General features: G+C 46.9%; 2 protein-coding genes across 2 annotated transcripts; both read right to left on the bottom strand.

The window, feature by feature from the left end:
* Positions 1-1,163: 1,163 nt before the first annotated feature.
* LOC146236035 (laminin subunit gamma-3-like) lies at positions 1,164-7,694 on the bottom strand. Its single transcript, XM_084687552.1, has 8 exons — positions 7,563-7,694; positions 6,405-6,654; positions 5,718-5,861; positions 5,425-5,527; positions 3,808-4,010; positions 3,469-3,609; positions 2,877-2,976; positions 1,164-2,229 (listed from the first exon to the last, which is right to left on the bottom strand). Exons 1-8 carry the CDS (start codon positions 7,685-7,687, stop codon positions 1,991-1,993), a joined length of 1,305 nt encoding a protein of 434 aa, XP_084543678.1. The 5' UTR covers positions 7,688-7,694; the 3' UTR covers positions 1,164-1,990.
* Positions 7,695-8,305: 611 nt separating this feature from the next.
* Positions 8,306-21,342, bottom strand: LOC146236034 (laminin subunit gamma-3-like). The gene is made up of 9 exons (XM_084686983.1): positions 21,108-21,342; positions 18,132-18,320; positions 17,479-17,727; positions 17,197-17,350; positions 16,859-17,001; positions 15,683-15,861; positions 13,377-13,548; positions 9,880-10,124; positions 8,306-8,452 (listed from the first exon to the last, which is right to left on the bottom strand). The coding sequence occupies exons 1-9, from the start codon at positions 21,340-21,342 to the stop codon at positions 8,306-8,308; spliced, it is 1,713 nt and encodes a 570-aa protein (XP_084543109.1).
* Positions 21,343-21,949: the final 607 nt, after the last annotated feature.

Here is a 21,949-nt window from a genome sequence, read left to right as displayed (position 1 = left end):
TTAAGTGGCGTAGCGTCAGTGTGTAACGATTTTGTATAACCGCAACCACAATCAGTAAATTGATATTTTGCACTGGCACTGTCAAAATACATCACAAAACAGAAAAAAGGTGTATTTGCAAAAGGTGACAGGCTACATGTCTCCCCCCAAAAAGTAAACAGCATCATCATATGGACAGCGATGGATACAGCAAAACTATGTGGCATAAACACACACAGACATACCCACACACACAGTCCAGGACAAAAGGCTTTGCAGAGGATTAAGTAAGGACCACAGAGGAGCATTAGTGCAGAACAAGCGGCCATCAGCGACCTCTACACGCAGCCTCTCCATCATCACAGACGTTACCCACCGCGGCCGTCATCTGCTCCACCACCTACCGTCGAGACTCGAGAGACTCCAGATGGTGGAACGCCTTGGCAAGAACAAACAGGTTGCACAACAGCTTCTTGCCCCATGTGGTGCGCATACTCATTGAGTAGTAGTCCTTTGGCCACCCCATGTCCAGACTACACACCCCACACCATTGTCACCCACCCCCTGAACGATCTGTCTTCCTCCTCCCTCCTCTGCTCCAGCTGGACCCACTGCCCTCCATCAAACTGCATCTCACCCAACTGCCAGTATAAGTTACTTTACTACACTTACACTGAAATATGATTAGGTCCTTCTCAGTTGTGAAGTTTACAGGTTATTCTCAGTTGGTAAGTGAATGATTCAGTATGAATCCATTGTTCAAATATACAGCTCTAGAAAAAATGAGGAGACCACGACACATATTTCCTTCCTTTCCAAAAACGTTGAGAAATAATAGAATAATTGAAGGGTTCAATTTAAGAGGCCACTGCAAGTTGAACCCTTCTGTTTCTCACTCAAAAAATTCTCCTTCTCAAAGTCTTTGGAAACGAAAGAAAAAGCCACAGTGGTCTCTTATTTGATAGATTTAGGAGCTCATACAGGTTAGGTGTTATTCTTGCAGGTTTAGATTTGGCCACTAGGGACTGTCAAGAGGAGCAGGATCAAATCACTCCAATGTTACTTTTACCTGTTACAAAAGGTAATATATTTGAACACACACACGCATTGTACAACTTTACAGAATGAACATGGTAAAATCTCATTTCAATTTTCCTTGTCATATACATTGTACTGCTCCAATATTGGACGTATACACAACATGATTTATTACAAGCATCTCATCTGAAATATCCATGATCAGTAGGTAAAATTGCCAAGTTTGATCAATCCAGAGACAGTTTGAACATCTGTTTCTTTGCTTGTCATTGTAAAGGACAAAAGTAGCCTAGATAGTGGTAAATGACACGGAGAAACAGAGATGGAGATGGGGTGACTAAAAAGATCCTGGCACTCACAATCACACTACTAACATTGTCTGCGGTGGAGGACCGACCTGAATCCATCCAGGGCAAAAGGACTAATTGTTAATTAAGGTACGTTGATGAAAAGGAGCTCAAGTGTAAATGAATGTGTCACATTGGCCCAGCTTTCAGACACGCCTACCCTCGCAGGAAAGAAAATCACCGTTATTTTAAACTTGACAGAGTGCACCAGCAGCTTAGAATGGGTGGCTAATACCCAGGGTTTAATTAAAGTTCCGAGGTTGTTAGTAATATGAGAGTGGACGATGGAATAGAAAAGAAGCGAAAAACTGAAGGAGGAAGGGAAGTCATTTATTGATGAGAACGTAGGAGAGGGGTGAGAGAAAAAGAGATGGAGATGTGGAAAAAAGGAGACAGTGGTCACGATAACGATGATGAAAACCTCTTCTCCATCTCCTAGTGGGAGCCTCAAGTATCACGTCCTCTCCTCCCACTGTCCCCCTCTGTCTTTGTGCTGAAATGCGGGACCAGGATAGGACAGGGGACAAGGACTGGGGACAGATTCGGAGTCAACGTTTAGGAGCAGGACTGGTGTGAGGGGCTATCAAGAGGGAGGGGGGGACTGGGGGCAGGACTAGGGGGCAGGACTAGGGGCAGGATTTGGGGAGCTGTAGAGCGATGTCGCTCAGACTGTCTCTCTCCTCTCGGATCTCCTGCAGATCCTGTGCCAGTACGGACAGGCGTTTCTGTTGGTCCCTGGCGGCGGACCTCAGCTTCTGGATCTTTCCGTTCAGCACAGGGTTCTCCACACTGCCACGGAGCATGCTCAGACGCAGTGTGGTCTCATTCAGAATGCGGTCGAAGCGGTCCGTCGCCACAGTGCTGTCTGGGGTTGGACCAATCAGAGCACATCAGAGAGAGATACTACATTATCACGACAGAAAACATGGGTTGAAAAACTATGTTTATCTCTGGGCTTGATTGATTGTTGCCTGGTGAAATTAATCTAAAATGCATGCCCCGGGTCTGGGTTGCAGTAGCAATTTGTGTTTTGCTGTAGTGTTTGTTTTTAATGGAATGAAGACAGGTATTGTACGATTTCTGTCATTACTTTATGTGGTTTTGGAGTAATAAAATATATCTGTCTCGAATAACAAAAATCACTAGCTTCTGCTTCAACAAGAGTTAAAGACATATGAATTAAGTATCAAGTAGGCATATAACTATTTATAGATGTGTTATTTTGGCTCCACAAATATCAAAGTACTCTGTGGGCTGTTTTCCTAAATCCAAATTAAGTATCGACTAGAGCTAAGGTGCTGTTTCAATAGGCTTCCCTAGTCTTAGTCTGGGTATATCAGAAGATTCCTGAGAGACAGAACATACTGTCCCTAAAGACCAGTACACAATGTCCCTAAAACAGTAACAAACTGTCCTTGAAGAAAGCAATATTCTGTTCCCGAACACCATAACATGACGTGACATAATAACAAGGCACTGACATGTAATCCCCAAAGACAACAAACAACATACCAATCTTGGAGACCAGCTCAGTCAGGGTGAGAGAGTAGGCCTCCAGCTGTCTCTTGGCTGTCTCCATGCTCTCCTTCACACTTGTCAGGGACACCTGGGACTGAGGCACAAGCAGACACCCGGTGACACCAGACCCAGGACCGTGGACGCTGCCATAGGCCCACTACCCACACCCCCCTGCTGAAGTTACGCATGTAAGCTTTGGAGGAAAAGAGATAGACTGCATGGGGCGACTAGAGTTGTACTAATAAGGTACTGTGAGGGATCTGTTTCAGGTGTAAATAAACACGTGTGTATTAATGATATAGGGTACATACATACTTGTATGCAAGCTATGTCGGGGCGAGTTGGGAAAGACATGCTTCTTAATATAACAAGACGACACTTCAACAAAACTTGAAAATGTTAGTTCTGTACACTGCATAACAAGCTTTCTAAACCTGCTGTGTAACCTAATACATGAAATATCTGAATTGTTTTTCGATAACAACGACGTGCCACTGTAAAGGTGGTCAGGCTGATGTGACTCCAGCCCAACCGAAGCACTTCTGCTTGTAATGTGTCTGGTGTGGTCCGGGTTGCGACTGCTCACCTGGCTGTTGATCTGGTCCTTTACACTGGCAGTCCGGTTCTCCTGTTCAGCCAGCTGATCCAAGATGGCATGAACTGAGGAACTCAGCTGGGCGGACCTACTCCTGGTCTGCTTGGCCTGGCTCAGGGTCGCCTTGGCCCTCTGGAGTCGAAACACACGCACGCACGCACACACGCACACACACACACACACACACACACAAATGAATGGACAACTGAGCTTAAAAGAGAGAACCGCAAAAGAACATGACACTTTTACAAACACACACAAGCACACATACACAGCCATTACACACACAGCCACGCACACACACACAGGCACACAGATACACACGCTCACCTTAGCCAGTGTGTGTGCAGTGGGCTCTGCCTGGCGGGCCGTGGCGTTAGAGAGCGTAGCGTTCTCCAAGGCCGTGGTTAGAACCTCCTGGGCTAGGCCCATCTTCCTCCTGACGTCGGGCAGGAGCTTCTCCCCCAGCAGCCTCTCCTTCCGCTGGGCAGCCCTGGTCTGGGTCTGCCTGGTCGGCCACTCCCTCTGTATGTCTACAAGGAACAGATAGAGGGCGCTGTCGTGCCAAGTTCTCCACAACTCCCCAAATGTGTTGCAAGTGCTGTAATTCAACTGTTGTTGAATGTGCCGTCGCCATGGGCGTCGTTAGACCCTTTTTCCTGGGGCACGTGCCCCAGTATAAATCTGCTGTGCCCCAGTAAAATCTAAAGTTTGAGTTTCAACAATTTACTTTATTAGTCAGTGCATTCATTTAGATAAATAATCCCGGAAAAAATAAACACAGTATCCCAATCAACGCTTGTAAAAGTGTTTAACCAAAAACACAAACTGATGCACAGAGAATTCCATGTCAGCGCTCTCTTCTGAGCTGGCACTGCAGCACGCACACACAAGTCCAGGTGTCAGACTTGGCACACAAGTCAGAATTGAGGTAAGCTAAGAAAAACATTACAAAACTAAAGACAGTTTCTAAACGATAGGCCTACCTATCATCTTATTTTGAACATAAAAACAATATCACATGAAGCTCAAAAAAAACGGTATTTGCACTTAAATAAATGCGAAAAAAATGTGCATGCTCGCATTAACTATTGATGTCTCCGCCAAAGCTCATTTCTAGCTTGCGTCCCTGAACTGTTGTACAGTCGGTTAAGCAAGGGGAGTTTCTATAGCTTAGTAATGCATTGTGCGCAGCACGCTTGAAAGAAAAAAAGAGGGATATGAATAGGTGCTTGTGCCCCAGTAGAGTTTTATGTCTAACAACGCCTCTGTCCGTTGCCATTGTGGAAGAAATTGCGATTTCCTGTGTGCTTACATTATTCACTAATCAATAGAACTAGTCATTGGATACTAGTTAGTATGTTCTCATGTAAGCTTGCTATTAATAAGAGTAGATTGTGTCTATGTGTCAGGGTTAATAGATGTTCGGGGTCAGGAGAAAGTGCTGGCTAAATGTTCCTTGTTATGGCTACAAGGAGAGCTCCAACTATGAACTCTCTAGGCTGAGTGGTCATGTGTTGGGAGCTGTGAATCTTTTCCTCTGAGACTGTTGTAACGTCATTACTGCCTGACTGTCACTATCTATGTTTACATTCTTGTGCCCTATAAAAGATGGTCCTCCAGCCTTCAGGGCTGAGAGAGACATGATTGAGACCTAAGCCTGGTGTTGTGTTGTAATTTATGGTCAGAGGTCTGATTTTCTCTCCCAATCTGCAGATTGATAATACTTATTGAAATCCAGAACTCAACTGAACTTAGTCACTCCGTTTATGAAGAGACGGACAAAACACTTTCTTCATCACCATGCTCTATCCATGCTACCGTGCCCCTGATTGTGCAGTGAAACAAAAGTGATCCTTTTATGAAGGTCTCAGGGGATTGGCTCGAGCATGTTCTGTAAGAATGATGTTGTACAATGTCTCTTTCATTTTATTCTCCTCTGCTCACCCTCAAGTTCCCTGTGCAGAGTGATGACGTCAGACTCCACTTCTTTGCCTGTCACCACGGATGAGAGGGCCACAGCCTTGGACCCCTGGGTGCGTGCTTGCAGCTTTATGTGTACAAACACACACACACACACACACACACACACACACACACACACACACACACACAGGGATGTGTGAAAGAACATCATCCATCCATCCATTTACCCATCTATCTATCTATCTATCTATCTATCTATCTATCAATCTATCTATCTACAAAAACAGGTACTTTAGACATGTAAATGTTCTTACCTCATAGATGTCCTGCACCTTCTCCATGATACCCTGAGCACTGTGGATCTTAGGCTCCATCTCCTCTCTGATCTTGCTGACAAGCTCCTCCTTGGTGTTGACTTGTAGGGCCAGGTCCGACATCCTGGCCTGCAGATCTAGGCTCTGAAACACACAGAGGAAACCACATCTCCCTCTCTCTCTCTGACACACAAGGAGACAACTGACATCTGTACCTGTACCTGTACCTGTACCTGTACCTGTACCTGTACCTGTACCTGTACCTGTCTCTGTCTCTGTCTCTGTCTCTGTCTCTGTCTCTGTCTCTGTCTCTGTCTCTGTCTCTGTCTCTGTCTCTGTCTCTGTCTCTGTCTCTGTCTCTGTCTCTGTCTCTGTCTCTGTCTCTCTTTCTGTCTGTCCGCCTCTGTGTGTCTCTGCTGGTCTCCCTGTTATTCTTTGTCCCCGTCTCTCTGTCTCTCTTTTTCTTTCTTTCTTTCTTTCTTTCTTTCTTTCTTTCTTTCTTTCTTTCTTTCTTTCTTTCTTTCTTTCTTTCTTTCTTTCTTTCTTTCTTTCTTTCTTTCTTTCTTTCTTTCTTTCTCTCTCTCTCTCTCTCTCTCTCTCTCTCTCTCTCTCTCACTCTCTCTTTCTGCGCCTGTCACTCTCTCTTTCTCTGTCAATGTCTCTGCACTCATTTCTACTGTGACTGACCTCTGAATGCGTGGATCCAGGTTTAATACGTGGGTCTGATTGGTTGGAGCCAGATGTGAAACCAGGGTCCAATTGGTTGAGCCCATGTAGATGGGTATGGTTCATCTGACCCAACTGCTGCAGGGAGGAGGTGAGGTTACCCAGGGCAACCACGATCTTGGCAGAGTCCGCCTCTAAAGCCAGCTGATTGGCTAGGGTCTCGTTCACCTGGGCTGTCAGGTTGTGCTTACGCTGCCGCATGTCTGCGAGTCTGGGAGAAACAGAGACAAGGATGTGTGTGTGTGTGTGTGTGTGTGTGGGGGGGGGGGGTACGGCACCATCATACAGTGATAGAGTGTGGGAAAAGGCACACTCGCACACACACACACACACACACACACACAGATGCAGAAATCTCCACAAGATTAACAGCAATCCCCAGAACCAAGCAGCAGACTGGAGCTGGGTAAGGGTAATCAATTGTCGTTTCTTGCTTCCTGCCACCCTGGAGAGCACCCAGGGTTTCGGCATGGTGCCGCGAAGCGTTTAGGATAATCCTCTGAGCAATCTGACACCAGGAAATGCATGTGTGTGTGTGCTGATCCGGGTGCCCCCCCACCCCCCTCCATCCTCGCCCCACCACCCCTCCTCCTCGCCCCCTCCCCGCTCCATCCTTGCCCCGCCGAGCAGCAGGCTTGGAGAGAAGAAACCTCCCCCCCACCCCCCACCCCCTAACCCCAGTGGCTGAATGTCTCACTTTCTCATCTCCTCTGTGCTCCAAAGAGACATGGTTAAGAGGATTCATGAGACCTGCGGCGCCGAAGCCCCTAACCCCCCTCACATAAACACCACACCCCTCCTTTCTGCCTTCCAGAAATATGGTTGAGAGTCACAGCAGCATTCTGGGACTGAACCACAGTGTTAGGGGGGGGTTGACTGTTTTATATGTGCTGTGTGAAGGCCCTCAGGGCTGATGCAGTCTGGGAGACAATCGGCTGTAGGGATGAGGGAATGATGTGTGTGAATGTGTGACAGTCTCTGTGCGTGTGTGTGTGTCTGTGTCTGTATGACTGTGTGTACAGTGTGTGTACAGTATGTGTGTTTACCATGGTGTGTGTGTATGGCTGTGTGTGTGTGTGTGTGTGTGTGTGTGTGTGTGTGAACTGTCTTGATCCTCACTGCTCCGTTAGGTTCCTGATGTACTCCTCAGTGGAGTTGTCCTCCAGCAGCTCGACCATCACAGATAAAGTGTGATTGGAAACCGCCAGTGCCTCGCCCGCAATGGCCTCTATGTGTCCAGCCATGGCTGCATGTCTGTCGGAGAGAGAGAGAGAGAGAGAGAGAGAGAGAGAGAGAGAGAGAGAGAGAGAGAGAGAGAGAGAGAGAGAGAGAGAGAGAGAGAGAGAGAGAGAGAGAGAGAGAGAGAGAGAGAGAGAGAGAGAGAGAGAGAGGGGAGAGGGAGAGAGAGAGAGAGAGAGAGAGAGAGAGAGAGAGAGAGAGAGAGAGAGAGAGAGAGAGAGAGAGAGAGAGAGAGAGAGAGGGAGAGGGAGAGGGAGAGGGAGAGGGAGAGGGAGAGGGAGAGGGAGAGGGAGAGGGAGAGGGAGAGGGAGAGAGAGAGAGAGAGAGACAGAGAGAGAGAGAGAGAGAAGTAGAGAGAAAGAAAGAAGTAGAGAGAGAGAGAAGTAGAGAGAGAGTGTGAGACAGGTAAAGGCAGAGACAGACAAGACAATAGAAGTATTCAAGTTGAACCAGATTGCAGCCACTGTTAACTTCACTAAAAGCACTTTAAGTCAAAGATCAGAGGAAAAAAAACGACATATTTCTACATTAGTTCTTCATTAGTTCTACATATTGTATCTTTTATTCATATCCCACATTCAAGCTTGCAGTACTGTGACTGACAGTCCGTGGAGCTTGGGCAGTCACTGGGGCTTAATACCACCATGACCTTCAGACATAATTGGCCAATCAGAGTGAATTGACCCCACTTGCCTGGTCATCAGGAAGCGTGAGTTGTTGACCGCTGCATTCCATCGGTTGGGGCCCATCGGCAACTCAAATGGAACCATCTAAAGGTCAAAGACAGGAGCATAAGAGAGATAACCCAGACAAAAGTTAAGTAGATACTTGAGAGGAAAAAGCTCTGTTTGATAGGTGGGCATTGCATTGGCTGAGCAATAGCAGGATTACATTTTGATTGGCTGATTTACAGTGTGATTCAATTGCCGATTGGCTGATTAATGGAGATCAAGTAGAGAGTGGACAGCTGTAACTATGAGGAAAGCTGAGCATGACTCCTAAAGTCACCAAGGACACCACCAAAAGTCAGACACCCTCAAGACATTAATAGACAGAGAAATTTGTTCCACTGGGTCTTATTGTGAAAGCCCACGGAGCAGCATAGGAGGGTTGACGGTGACATTTATTTTGAGAAAGCGCTAATAAAAAAAAAGAAAATTGAATCTACATATATAGCACACAAATGCTTTTCTCTTCCATTTTCAGGCCGTTCTACTGATTATTTTGGAATTGCATTGCTCCTGCTTGAGGCTCACCCAAACGATAAGGGCAAGTCTTTTACTCGCACACACACACACATGCACATGTGCACACACACACACAGGTATGGAAACACACACACGTCCAGACAAGTATAGACACACAGAGACACAGACACACACAGACAGATATACACATTGCAAAAAACAAGCCCTCTCATTTCCGCAAAAAAACAAATAACATGGCAGCAATATTCCTAATAGTTTCCAGGCCGCCGCAAGCAAGTGCAGAGCAAAGGAGTGCAGAGGGGGGCCGAACAAATCGTTTATTTCAGTCAAATGTCCGTCAGACTAGCTATCCGCCGCTCTCTTCGCTTTCTCTCACTCTCTGTCGCTCTTGTTTGTTTACTCACTTCTCTCTCTCTCTCTCTCTCTCTCTCTCTCTCTCTCTCTCTTTCTCTATCTCTCTCTCTCTCTCTCTCTCTCTCTCTTTCTCTATCTCTCTTTTCTCTCTACCTGTCTCTATGTCTCTCTGTCTCTGTCTCTGTCTCTCTCTCTCTCTCTCTCTCTCTCTCTCTCTCTCTCTCTCTCTCTCTCTCTCTCTCTCTCTCTCTCTCTCTCTCTCTCTCTCTCTCTCTCTCTCTCTCTCAGAGTGGCTCAGACTCTCGGGGGATCTGTACATGAAAGTACCCAGTGTAATTACTAACCACCACCATGCCTATCGAGACTAGAACATCTATAAAACACACCATCATCGTTTCACGCATTACCATCTGTCTCGGTCAATGATGAACATAGAGTAGGTAGTACTGCCTGGTGATTTTATACTGCCCACAACAGGGCCAGGGGAACATTAAAGACTTTTAGTGTGTGTGTGTTTGTACTGTACATGTGTGTTGGGTGTGTGTGATGAGTACGTATACGTGTGCGTGTTTGATATGTGTGTGTTGGTGTGTGGGTATGACTTTGTGAATGTGTGTGTGTGTGTGCTTTCACACCATGCTCTCCAGGTCCAGAGTTGCCTTCTGCAGTTGGGTCTGTGCGGCTTGGACCGCGGACACAGAACTTGCAAGCGTCCTGCACACACTCCTCCGCCCTGTGTCCTCCTCCACGTCTCCCTCTTCCTCCCCATCCCCGCTCATCCTGCAGTCCAGGGTGGAGCCAGCGCCATGCAGCTGGACAGAGAGGGTGTGTGTGGACGCCTCCAGCTGGCTGAACTGCTTTATGAAGACCTCCCTCGCCTCTGTAGGAACACACACACACACACCACCATTACAGTTTTTCACAATTGCTAAAACACATTCTTGAAACAGTCACCCATTTTCTCAAAACTGTAAACACAAAACCTTATCTTCAAGCACTATTTACAAAACCTCTGAATTCTCTTGCAAAATGAAACTTTCGCCTCAAAACAGTTTTACCTGTCCTCAAAATCAAACTTTCGCCTCAAAACAAATTTACCTCTGCTCAATCAAACACTGCTCTCAAATCATAAACAAAGTGATCAAAATGATATACACTATCAAGCAGTCAGTAAACAATACACCAAAAAATGGAAAACACATTGTTCAAAACGTGTAGTTCTCAAAGAGAAGTACATTTTTACGTAATCTCAAAACTAATTTCATATTTATACGTCATTGTCTTTTGATGAACGAAAACATGTTCTATCATAGTAGCTAAACATTTATCAGAAATTACTACTCTGCTTTGCTCTTTGCAATTGTTCTTGTTCTTTCTCCTCCTTGTACCCCTATACAGTACTATACTGGCCTTGCATAGTTTGTCACCAAAGGGCACTCTACAACGTCCCTGTTGGCAACACGAGTGGGGAAGAATGTTAGAGAAATCTGTTTGTTTTGTTACGCGTTTCTGGATTTTTTATTTCATTACAGTAATTTTCTATATCGGCCGATATATCAGAATTATCAGAACGTAATTGTACAGTATAGAGCCTACAATGCACTGTACTACAGTATACAATACTATACAGTAAAAGGGACAAAAATCAAAGGAGTAAACATGTGATCAATGTGCTTCTTCTTGTCTTTGGGCTGGGTCAGGGTCATTGACATCACAAGGAATATTTTCCCACCTTCAACAACCTGTTTGCTCTCTGAACTGGCTTATATTGGTTGTGTCACATCATTTAAAAACAAGTTAAATCAATTTTGAGTGGTTGTGTTTAGTCAATGACATTTCTATTTGTATTTGATTGTTGCCATTTGTGTTTACCAGTATGAATGACATGTGCATTAGAGTGCAGAATGTGTTTTGAGAATGAGAATGTGTTTAGAGTCTTGCTGAAAAGTCTATGTGAGATTTGCAAATTGTGTTTTACCATGTGAAATGGTTTAAGGTATTGACAACAGACTGCACAATTAGCTACATGAGTTTACGCAACTGATAACTTTGTTCAGCCAATGGGTTTTAGTGTTTTAGCAATTCAGAAAAACTGTAACACAGGCACACATACATACACATTCACACACCAAGGTAATACAGGCACACACACGCGCACACACACACACAAATACATTTTGTAACATTTTACTGACACTGCAAACTCTTTGTATCCTGTCTGAGGCAATTCAAACACAGTTGTCACTGTCCATGCTTGGGAAATACACCGTTGTAAGCTATCACATTAGATATTGTCCTCAGTGGGTTGTTAGAGGCTTTGCTATGTTGGCCATGTTGGTCTGCTCCAGATGTCTGTGCATCTTTACTAATGTGACCTGGTTTAACAGCTAGTAGCTTGGTTATATGTCCACACACTGAACAAAGTACTATTTATTATTCAAGACCTTTACAACTGAGAGTGAGAAAGTGACAGAGAGAGAAAGAGAGAGACGCAGAGAAAGAGAGAGACGGAAATAAATTAAAGACAGAGAGAGAGCGCACACTGTCCACTCATTGGGACAGGGCAGAGTAAAGTAGAGCAAAGTAGCAAACCAGTGCAGGGCAAAACAGAGCAGATCAGAGTAGTATTAAAATGATAAAAAAGCATTTTCTAGCCTGGTGCAGCCTAGCCTAACATGGACAGGCCTAATCCTAATTAGAGCTCTAATCACAACGAGGTGGGGATTAACGATGTGCAGCCTGTCAGACACACAGCAGGGATTAAGTTGGTCACAGTGGGGGGTGTTTTGCATCGTCGCAATTGGTGTCTGAGTGGTCCTGGGTGCCACTGAGCCAGTAAAGACCCTCATTTGGGGATTTCTCTTGAACTTTTTAAAGGGACAGTTCACACCAAAATCAAAAGCACACATTTTCATTTTACTTGTGGGGATATCCATCTAGATTGTTTTGGTGTGATTTGCAGAGTTTTGGAGATTTTGGCCGTAGAGATGTTTGCCTTGTCTCTAATAAAATGGAACTAGGTTGGGCTAGTCTTGTGCTACTCAAAGCACTAAAAACTCAATTTTGAAAAACCAATGTATCTTTCCTGAAATCATAACCCAGTTGCTCAAGATGATCCATATACTTTATGGTCAGCAGTTTCTTGCAGGAATTTTTTTCTTTCTTCCACACTTTGGGAGAAGGCAAACATCTCTTGAAAACTTGGCAACCCACACCAAAACAATCTAGACAGATAAATAGCACTACGGTTAAAGGGACAATATGTTATTTGTATTTTGGGGTGAACTGTCTCTTTAAAGTCTCATGCCAGCTAGGTTCATTCACTGAGCAAAAATATGAAACATATACACATGTTGGTTCAATGTGTACGAGCTACAGATCCAGAAATAGTTGTGTCTCACACAGTAGCTTGCATCTCAAATCACTTGTCATGCTACAATCTGATTGGTTACTGTCGTGACCAAATGTTCATGGTTGGGACAGGGTAGAAGTATAAGGAACAATTCTCAAGTGTGCGAGGGGAGCCTAGGGGGATAAGGGCATTATCGTTAGGGCTGCTATGTGTTTCTGCTCCTAAGAAGGAGTTGTTATGAATAAAGGATCAACAACAGTGTGTGAGAGAACAAAAATGAGGACAGCCAAAACATTCGAAAACAAAAAAATCAGTCGGAAACATTTCTGATTGAAGGCCAAGCATCTGGGTTTGCTGTTGTCCTCTGAACCTCTGCCCATTGTGGGGGCGAAGGAGAACCCCGTAGAGCAGAAGCCAGAGACGAGGGCTGGTTCTCGTAGTACAAGGGCTGAACTGGGGCAGCAGGAGAAAAGGGAACATAGAGAGGGGTTCGAGCGGACGTTAGCGATAGGGAGCTCGTACACATGACGTATCATGGAAAAGGGAACAAACTATGGAAAGATTATAGGGCAATATTGGGAAATAGTAATACGGAGGGAGGGGGATTTTCCTCATATTGACTATATACTGTGCTGGACTTAAGGAATCTGGAACTTTCTGTGTCATCCTGTACCAACTGCTGCATTACTGACTAAACCTCTCAAGCCATCTTTGAAAGATCTTCTGTCTCCGATTCTATTTTTGATCCAAATCCTCCTGAAGTAAAACATCCGACATTACCTTGGAGCGCTAGGAAGTCCTCCAATGCGTTGGGCAGCGAGTCCTCGCCTTGGTGCTCATGCTGGTGATGCTCACTATCACGTGGTTGATGCTGGCGCCCGTAGTTTCCCCGGCAGTTGTAGCGAGACAGTAGTTTCTCGGCTTCCTGTAAGCGTGTCCTCAACTTCCTGGCCTGTCGTGCCGAGGGGACAAATAGAAGAAAAAAAAGAAAACACCATTTGCCTGTCGTTCATATTTGCCTGCTCTTTTGGCCTGTTTTATTTTGTTGCTTGATCGTTGTTCCCATTTCTGCCATCTCACCCGCTCCATTTCCGCATTGGGGACGACAGTAGCACATTTTATTCAATTTCCACGCATAAGCTCTAAAACGTTTCCATTTCCAACTCATCCCGTTGTCTTTGAGAGAGGGTCAGAGAGGAGAATAAATTGCAGGCCATCCGTCAATCTCTAACTGTATTGCATCCACTCCATCCATGGGTCTATATTGCATGCCTCTGTGCCTAAGCTGTTTGCAGCTTGCCTATCTATTTGTATTCATAGACATCCATACTCCAGGGTTTGTAAACATACATAGAAAGAGGTTATTGACAGGTACCATGCTGTGTCAAGTTTGTGTGGAGCATGTTCGAGGCTGGGAATAAGGCAGTGTATAGAAATGTGCCATCAAGGCTTAACAATGAAGCTGATTCCATTCCATATCTTTTCCCCCCTCTCCTCACACCCTCCAAGCATTCTTGAATTTCAACAACCACTGAGCTCAGCACAGCTGAACCGGCTGGTTTCATCCAGGGTCCTTCGATCTTTTCGTGGGCCTTCTAAGGTACACTTCTGTCATCTCCTAATAACAATAGTAATGTTACATGGTGTCACCAAGCAGGAAGCCCGATTTCCCCTAGTGGCTCATTGCAAAGCTTTATGTGTCATTCACGGTGTAAAACGAAATGTGTACGAGAACAGGGACTGGTCTCCTCTCCTCTCCTCTCCTCTCCTCTCCTCTCCTCTCCTCTCCTCTCCTCTCCTCTCCTCTCCTCTCCTCTCCTCTCCTCTCCTCTCCTCTCCTCTCCTCTCCTCTCCTCTCCTCTCCTCTCCTCTCCTCTCCTCACCTCTCCTCTCCTCTCCTCTCCTCTCCTCTCCACTCCACTCCTCTCCTCTCCTCTCCTCTCCTCACCACTCCTCTCCACTCCTCTCCTCTGCTTCTCCTCTCCTTTCCTCTTCTCCTCTCTTCTCATCTCCTCTCCTCCGTTTCTATTTTTGGAATGCCGTCCCACCCCACTTTCCCTCCTCCTCTCCATGCAGCAGACGCACCCCTCTGAATCCCAAGGTCGAATCATGGTCATTAACAGTGCTTTTCACGTGTATTCAGGAGGACACAGCAGCACTCGAACCTTTGGAAGTCCACTGCTCGGTAAAACACGCACATACTCGTCCATAACTGGGTGGCTTCGTGTTTCTCTCTTTTTCTCTCTCGCTCCTTTCTTCATCTGTTCCTTTCACACACTCTCCCTCTCCCTCTCCCCCTCTCTCTCCCTCTCCCTCTCCCTCTCCCTCTCCCTCTCCCTCTCCCTCTCCCTCTCCCTCTCCCTCTCCCTCTCCCTCTCCCTCTCCCTCTCCCTCTCTCTCTCCCTCTCCCTCTCTCTCTCTCTCTCTCTCTCTCTCTCTCTCTCTCTCTCTCTCTCTCTCTCTCTCTCTCCCTCCGAAAGAGAGTGGAGACATGCTGGGAGGCGGGGGACAGGGAGGGAGAGAGAGTGAGAACGACTAGAGCAATAATTGCAGGTGTTCTCTGGGCTCTTCACTGCATCACGGAGACTGTAAAAGTCACAGTGCGCACACACACACACACACACACACACAGAGCAGAACAAGTGCATGGCTAGAGAAAACACAAAGCAATTTATCCATAACAAGGCAACACAAAGCAAACCTTTGCTGCTGGCTACATCTGTCAGAGTACCACCATTTATGGAGCTTTCAGCATACGCAGACTAAGCCTGTGATTTCCCTCTGGAGATAGCAAACTATAAGGACAAATAGTTGGTTCTTTATCACTGCATTCCTGCATTTTTTCCCCCCTGTCTGTCTTCACCTTGAACGAACAAAATGGCACTCGGTGATTATTATAGACCATTTACAATATAACCTGGGGAAGTGGAGAGGCTGGGATAAACAGCAGTTTCTGGAGGAATGTTTGAAAGGGTTGATGGCCCTCACTTGGTAGACACACACACACACACACACATTTAAGCAAGTATGCTTGTACGGTACAGACACAAGCTCCACCTCCCACAAAGACACATGCACTCACTGACCTGCTCCTTGACCAAGCCGTAACACACAGGGCACTCCTCACACTGATGGGTGTCTCTGTTGTGGAAGTAGTTGAGCTCACACTGGTCGCACTTGTAACCCACAAAGCCCTGACGACAGGGACAGGTGCCGTTGCCATGGCACTGCATGGAAGTAGAGCCCATCGGGTCGCAGTTACAGGCTGAGAACAGAGGGGAGAGAGGGAGGACAGAGAGGTAGGGTGGACATGCAAGAGACAGGAATGCAGTGGAGAGAGGGAGGGAGGTAGGGGAGAGAGGGAGGTAGGGGACAGATGGACGTTGGGGAAGAGAGGGAGGTAGGGGAGAAAGGAAGGTTGGGGGAGAGAGGGATGTTTGGGGAGAGAGGGAGAGACGGAGGTAGGGAGGTAGGGGAAAGAGGAAGGTAAGGAAAGAGAGGGACGTAGGGGAGAGATGGAGATTTTGGGGGAGAGGGAGGTAGGGAGAGGGAGGTTGGGGGGGAGGGAGGTAGGAAGAGGGAGGTTGGGGGGGGAGAGGGAGGTAGGGAGAGGGAGGGAGGTTGGGGGGGGAGGTAGGAAGAGGGAGGTTGGGAGGGAGAGGGAGGTAGGGAGAGGGAGGTTGGTGGAGAGAGGAAGGAAGGTGGACGGGGGAGAGAGAAGGAGGATGGATGAGAAACAGGGAGGCAGGGGGAAGAGAGGGAGGATGGATGAGAAACAGGGAGGCAGGGGAAGAGAGGGAGGATGGGGGAAAGAAGATTGGGGAGAGAGGGAAGATGGGGAAGGAAGGTGGACAGGGGAGAGGGATGGATGTAGAGGACATGGCGGTGAGAGGGGAGACAAAAGAGAGGGAGGCAGGGGAGACAGGGAGGATAGGTAAGGAGGGTGGATAGAAAGAGAAGGAGGGAGAGGATGGTGAGAGGACAGAGGAAAAGAGCAGACATTATGAGGAAGTGTTGTCCCTAATATTGAGCTCTCCATAAAAACATACCCCACCGGACCCTTTAAAATAGATATTGATGAGTGGTGACCATGTAGACGCCATTAATCCCAAAACTTTTCTGGACCCTACTCAAGCTTGGGGGGGGGGGCACTAAATCATCTACCTCTCAATCGCTTTTACAAGGCCCCCAGGATAGCAGTAAAAGAGAGACACCAGGAGAGACACCCACGTAACGCATGCAGGGAGGAGGAAAGACTCTACCTCTGCAGCCCCGGGAGGAGAAACCAAAGAAGCCTATTCGACAGGAGCCACAAGAGACGCCTTCCACGCCGGCGCGACATATACATTGGCTGGTGACTGGGTGGCACGCCACCGAAGAGGAGCCAATGGGATTGCAGTTGCATCTGATGAGGAGATTATATAAATAGAATGATGTCAAATCAACAGTAGAGTTGTGGAAATACAGTGTGAACTCCTATGTTGTTAGATACATTTCATTTATTTGGTCCAAAATCCTCTTCAGATTTGGGTAAATCTAATGTCTCTACAGGGTAACTCTTGTCCTCTGGGGAGATAGGATCTAAAAACAGAGAACTCACCTCTCACAGCCTATTAAAGACTGGAGGTTGAAGAAGCCAACCTCGCAGTGACCACAGTCTCTTCCTGTCACATGACTAAGGCACTGACAACTTCCTGTTTGGGGGTGACAGTCCTCCAATGGTCCAGAAGTCCCTGCAGGACTGCAGCTGCAAGCTAGACAACAAACAACCGCATCATAACCAACCACAGTGACACTCCATGAACAATAGAAAAAGTACATACAGTAATCAGTGGCGGAAAACATCAGAATGAAACAGTTACTAAAATCATGTCCCCCTCACGTTTGCACTTTTGGTCCGTGGGCCCGCGACTGAGGGCGTCTCCATAGTAACCCCGCTGGCATCGTTGGCAGCGGTCTCCTTCGGTGTGGCCCAGGCATTTCAGGCAGAGCCCTGTCACATGATCACACACGCCTAACGCGTTGAGGTCCACGTTGCCGTGGCAATCGCAGCGCTCACACGGCCGAACCGGCCCGGAGCGGCCCAGTGGGTCGCCGTAGAAACCGTCTTCGCACATCTCGCAGCGGGCGCCTGGGGGATAGGGAGAGGCGAGGGGAGGTAGGGTCGTCGATAAGATCAAATATCGGGGGTAGAAGTGGGGGGGGGGGTGGAGATGAGACACTTGAATACAGCGGGTTGAGGGGGGGGAGGGTGAGGAGGGAGTGGGATGTTGGATCAGACTAAATCATTACCCAGATGGACGGAAACATAAAAACACTGTTTAATCACGGGCTAAGGAGACAGCATTGCTTTTCTTTCCCTGATCATGTTCCCTTCGTGTTTTTATCTCCATCAAAGTCAGCAGAACAGCGTGGAGCCTCCAATGCCCTCCTTTAACTGTGTCTGTACTCAAGCCGCCTACTGTGATGTCTCATTGGCTGCTACGTCAAACGAGGTCCTCATTCACTCCGGTCAAATGAGAGCGCACTGCTCACCCCTCCGTCCTGGTGGACAGTTGGTACAGACCACATCGCCTGTCTCTGTCATCTGGGCACAGCTGGTACGGTCCGGACAGGGGCAAGGTCGGCAGTCATTGGGCATGCCAATCAAGGCGTTGCCGTAGTAACCCTCTAGGCAGCGCTGGCAGGTGGGCCCCGTGGTGAAGTCGGAGCACTCACACACACCTGAGGAAGATCAGGGAAAGGGGGGGAGGGGCGATGAGACGAGTGCAGCTTTTACGGCACATGCACAGGATCACATTACACACACTCACTCACACAGACACACACACACACATGTGGAATTTCTCTTCGCAAAGGCCAGAGAATGTTGTTCACCTCTCCACCAGCAGAGAGCACTGTGTATCTAACCCTGTGACCTCGCCACAGTGAGCACTCACACACATAGGTTTGTTTTACTATCCTACTGAAGACTGACAATTCAGTCCCCTTCAAAATCGTGCTTTTGTCGTTCAAAATAACCCTCCCCTTAACCCTATCCCTTACTGTAATTCTACCTCTAGCACTAATTCTAACCTAGCCTGAAGTTGTCATACTCATAATTCTAGTCAGAATATGAGTCTGATAACTCTCCGTTGGGCTGTGACTATGGGGCGTGTTTCAACCGAACTCGTAAAAAATGCCTCTTCGCTCAATTGGATAGACCTACAACCAATCAGAGCAACGGTATATGTTGTTTGTTGAAAACTAAATCAACCCCAGCGCTCTTTCGTGACGTTGTTGATTACGTTACTGTTGATCATCTGTCCATCATCGTATAAAGCCCGCCCTGGCAATTTCATTGCACCGAACAGCTTCTGTTCGGACATCGTTTTTCCCCAAACGTGCCCCCCCAGACCCAACTTCCCGACCAAATTTGTTTGTGGGCGGGGATAAGTTGGGCTGGCAGCCAGGCTAAATCTAACCCTGACTCCCCTAAAATCCCCTAAATAAGTTACTTGTGAACCAAGAAATGTTTTCTTAGTTTACTATCCTTCTTAGTCACACATAAACTCAATGCTGAACACACAGTCCGGTATCAAAGGCAAGACCAGTCTAACACGCACCCTCAATGCAATTGGTTTGGGAGAAACCTAAGAGGAGGATTCAGACTGAAAGACCTTCAGGAAGTAAACCGATTCCCCCCTAGTGAGAAACATTAGCATTTTGATTATGTCCGAAAAACAAATCTTTAAATGCACGTCTGTCCAGCCTTGGCCAAACAACACCTGTCTCTGTACCACGTGCTCTCACACATATTCATGCTCTCTACAAATATATTGACATACTACATCCCCCGCCAATTCCTTTCACGTTGCTCATTGAAATCGATTTTATTCAATGTCTACTCTGCCTATACAGTACTCGGAATCAAATATAGCTCTGTGGGTTTCTAGTCCTCCAGCTGTTTGCCTGCTTTGGGTTCCAGGGAGATGTAGAATGGATGAACGGTATGGAGACATAATTATCTGCCAATCAACTCCGGAAAGTAAGATCGGTCTTTTGTACAGACCTGAACTCACATCGAAAGAATATTCGGTGTCTAGCTGCATTGCTATTGAAATCATTATATAGATGTTGTCTTGGTAATGCACATGTGGACAAAAGGGCACACAAATATGTAACCACTTGCACAACAACACACACTTGTATTTGATAGGGCACAGATATATGAGCACTCACAAATCACAGCCAAAAAGACCCAACACCATGATATGTTGAGAATTTTAGACAAGCAGGGAGCAAATCTAAGAGTGGGCAGGTCGAGACTTCACAACAGGTCAGAGACCAGCTGCCATGGCAACGCATTAGTACGAGCTACAAGCAATTGGGGACCAAACAGATTAGAAAATGGGCTCAATCAGTTAACCATATTTAACCAATAAGAGACACAATCCAAAGTGCATGATTACACAGAAGGCTGTACAAACACATGTGATAGGAGATCCACATCCACATCAGGAATGATTTCGATAGCTCTATAGCACAACCCACAGATATGCATAAATGCATATCAAGACCTACTTTACAGAGCCTTCTTAGTCATACAACGTCATTAACACAGCCTGTGATGTGATCAAGCCCTGGAGGGGCGCACTCTATTGTCAAACCAATTAGCTCCAGTTGAAGAGTCTCGTGGTTGAGGGGGGGGTACCCTGGTGTAGCTACTGCGAAGAAAGGGGGCGTTGACAGGCCCATGGATGTCATTAGATCAAGACACCTCACCCTCCCGACATCAACCCCACACCCATTCGCGCTAGCACACACACACACACACACACACACACATACACAGACAGACATGCAGGCACTCACACACAGTCACACACACACACAGTCACACACACCCCATCTTCCCCACCCCAGACACAATAGGATACCTCCTATGTAGCTAAACGGATCCCTCTGTCATTACAGTAATAATTATCTAGCTGTGTAATGAGGTAGAGAGCGGTGGGTAAAAATCATTATTAGTTCATCAGTCAGTGACGAACACACAGCCTCCATGCATGTAATACCAGTCGTTTGAACAGAGTACTTAGTTAAACAAAACGATTGTTCTTAGCAAAGGCCATTACCTTTTGGGGATGTAATAGAATGTATCCCAAATGACCCGTGTGGAAAAGAGATGACAGGAATATGCTGACTGGACGCTGACGTGACGATGACTGAACACAAAGTTAGATACTTTTGAGTCTGTGGGGCTGTTTTAAAGCCGACGTCCCCATCTGTTTGCACATCAGCACGATCACCGCTGAGATGTACTGATTGGTCTCATTTCTGGCTTTTTATTTTGACCGCGATCATCTTCAACTTCCCCCTCACGCTCATCATTATTAGCACCACCATCCTCCCCATCACGATCGCCATCACCCACATCCTCCTCACCGCCACCTTCATCTCCACCACAAGCATCATCCCCACCCTGCCAATCATCACCATCACCAACATCATCATCATCATCATCATCACCAACATCATCATCATCGCCATCGTCATCGCCATCGTCATCGCCATCGTCATCATCACCATCACCATCACCATCACCATCATCGCCATCGTCATCATTATCGCCATCGTCATCGCCATCGTCATCATCCCCATCACCATCATCATTATCATCATCCTCATCCCCACCACCACTCTCTCCACCCCCGCCATCATCCCCCCCACCAAGACAATCATCCCCAACACGCCTATCATCCATCTCCTCCCCACCACCACAACGTCATCCTTCACCTCATCCCCATAATCCTCCTCATACTGAGCTACATCCCCAGCTCTGAGCAGAATCTGACCCGGCAGGCTTCTGTACTCTACTGAGGAATTCCATCCTGGAACACAGGAATACACAAACAGACCTACATGTTGCCAGAGGCAAACAGACTAGGGCCTCAGAGTATATGCATAAATGAACAAACTGCCATAGGCCTCATTTTACCTCTCTCTCTCCCTCATCGTTCCTTTCCTTCTCACCCTCTCTCGTCTTTACACCAGTCGCGTCACTCTATTCATTCTCCGACAGGCAGGGGATAGGGTTAGAAGGCCAGAAGGAAATTGTTGGCTTTTAATGAGGATATCAGCGCTTAGCTGCTTCTCTACCAGCTGCTGGAGCTCGCCCCCCCCCCCCCCCCCCTTCCCAAATCTGTTTGTTTGTCTACCCCCAAAATGAGCTTCAGACTCCTATCACTCCACATATTGGGAGGTCTAGTATGGGGTGGGGTGGGGTTTGTGATGTGGGAATGCAAACAATCAGACACACACACATACAAACATGAATACACAAATGTGGGTGCAAACGCACACACACAGGC

Source organism: Hypomesus nipponensis, chromosome 22 (assembly GCF_054491055.1).
Source record: "Hypomesus nipponensis isolate SF chromosome 22, ASM5449105v1, whole genome shotgun sequence".
NCBI classification, from domain to species: domain Eukaryota; kingdom Metazoa; phylum Chordata; class Actinopteri; order Osmeriformes; family Osmeridae; genus Hypomesus; species Hypomesus nipponensis.
This window is presented reverse-complemented; position numbering and strand designations above follow the sequence as displayed.

Coding starts and splice junctions, on each gene's coding strand:
- LOC146236034 (XM_084686983.1), bottom strand. CDS start 21,342: ATGGATGATAGGCGTGTTGGGGATGATTGTCTTGGTGGGGGGGATGAT. Junction 17,351..17,478: donor CACGGACCAAAAGTGCAAAC/GTGAGGGGGACA, acceptor TTTGTTGTCTAG/CTTGCAGCTGCAGTCCTGCA. Junction 17,002..17,196: donor TCTTTAATAGGCTGTGAGAG/GTGAGTTCTCTG, acceptor TCTCCTCATCAG/ATGCAACTGCAATCCCATTG.
- LOC146236035 (XM_084687552.1), bottom strand. CDS start 7,687: ATGGCTGGACACATAGAGGCCATTGCGGGCGAGGCACTGGCGGTTTCC. Junction 5,862..6,404: donor CTGGATCCACGCATTCAGAG/GTCAGTCACAGT, acceptor TGTGTGTTTCAG/AGCCTAGATCTGCAGGCCAG. Junction 3,610..3,807: donor CTGCACACACACTGGCTAAG/GTGAGCGTGTGT, acceptor TTTCGACTCCAG/AGGGCCAAGGCGACCCTGAG.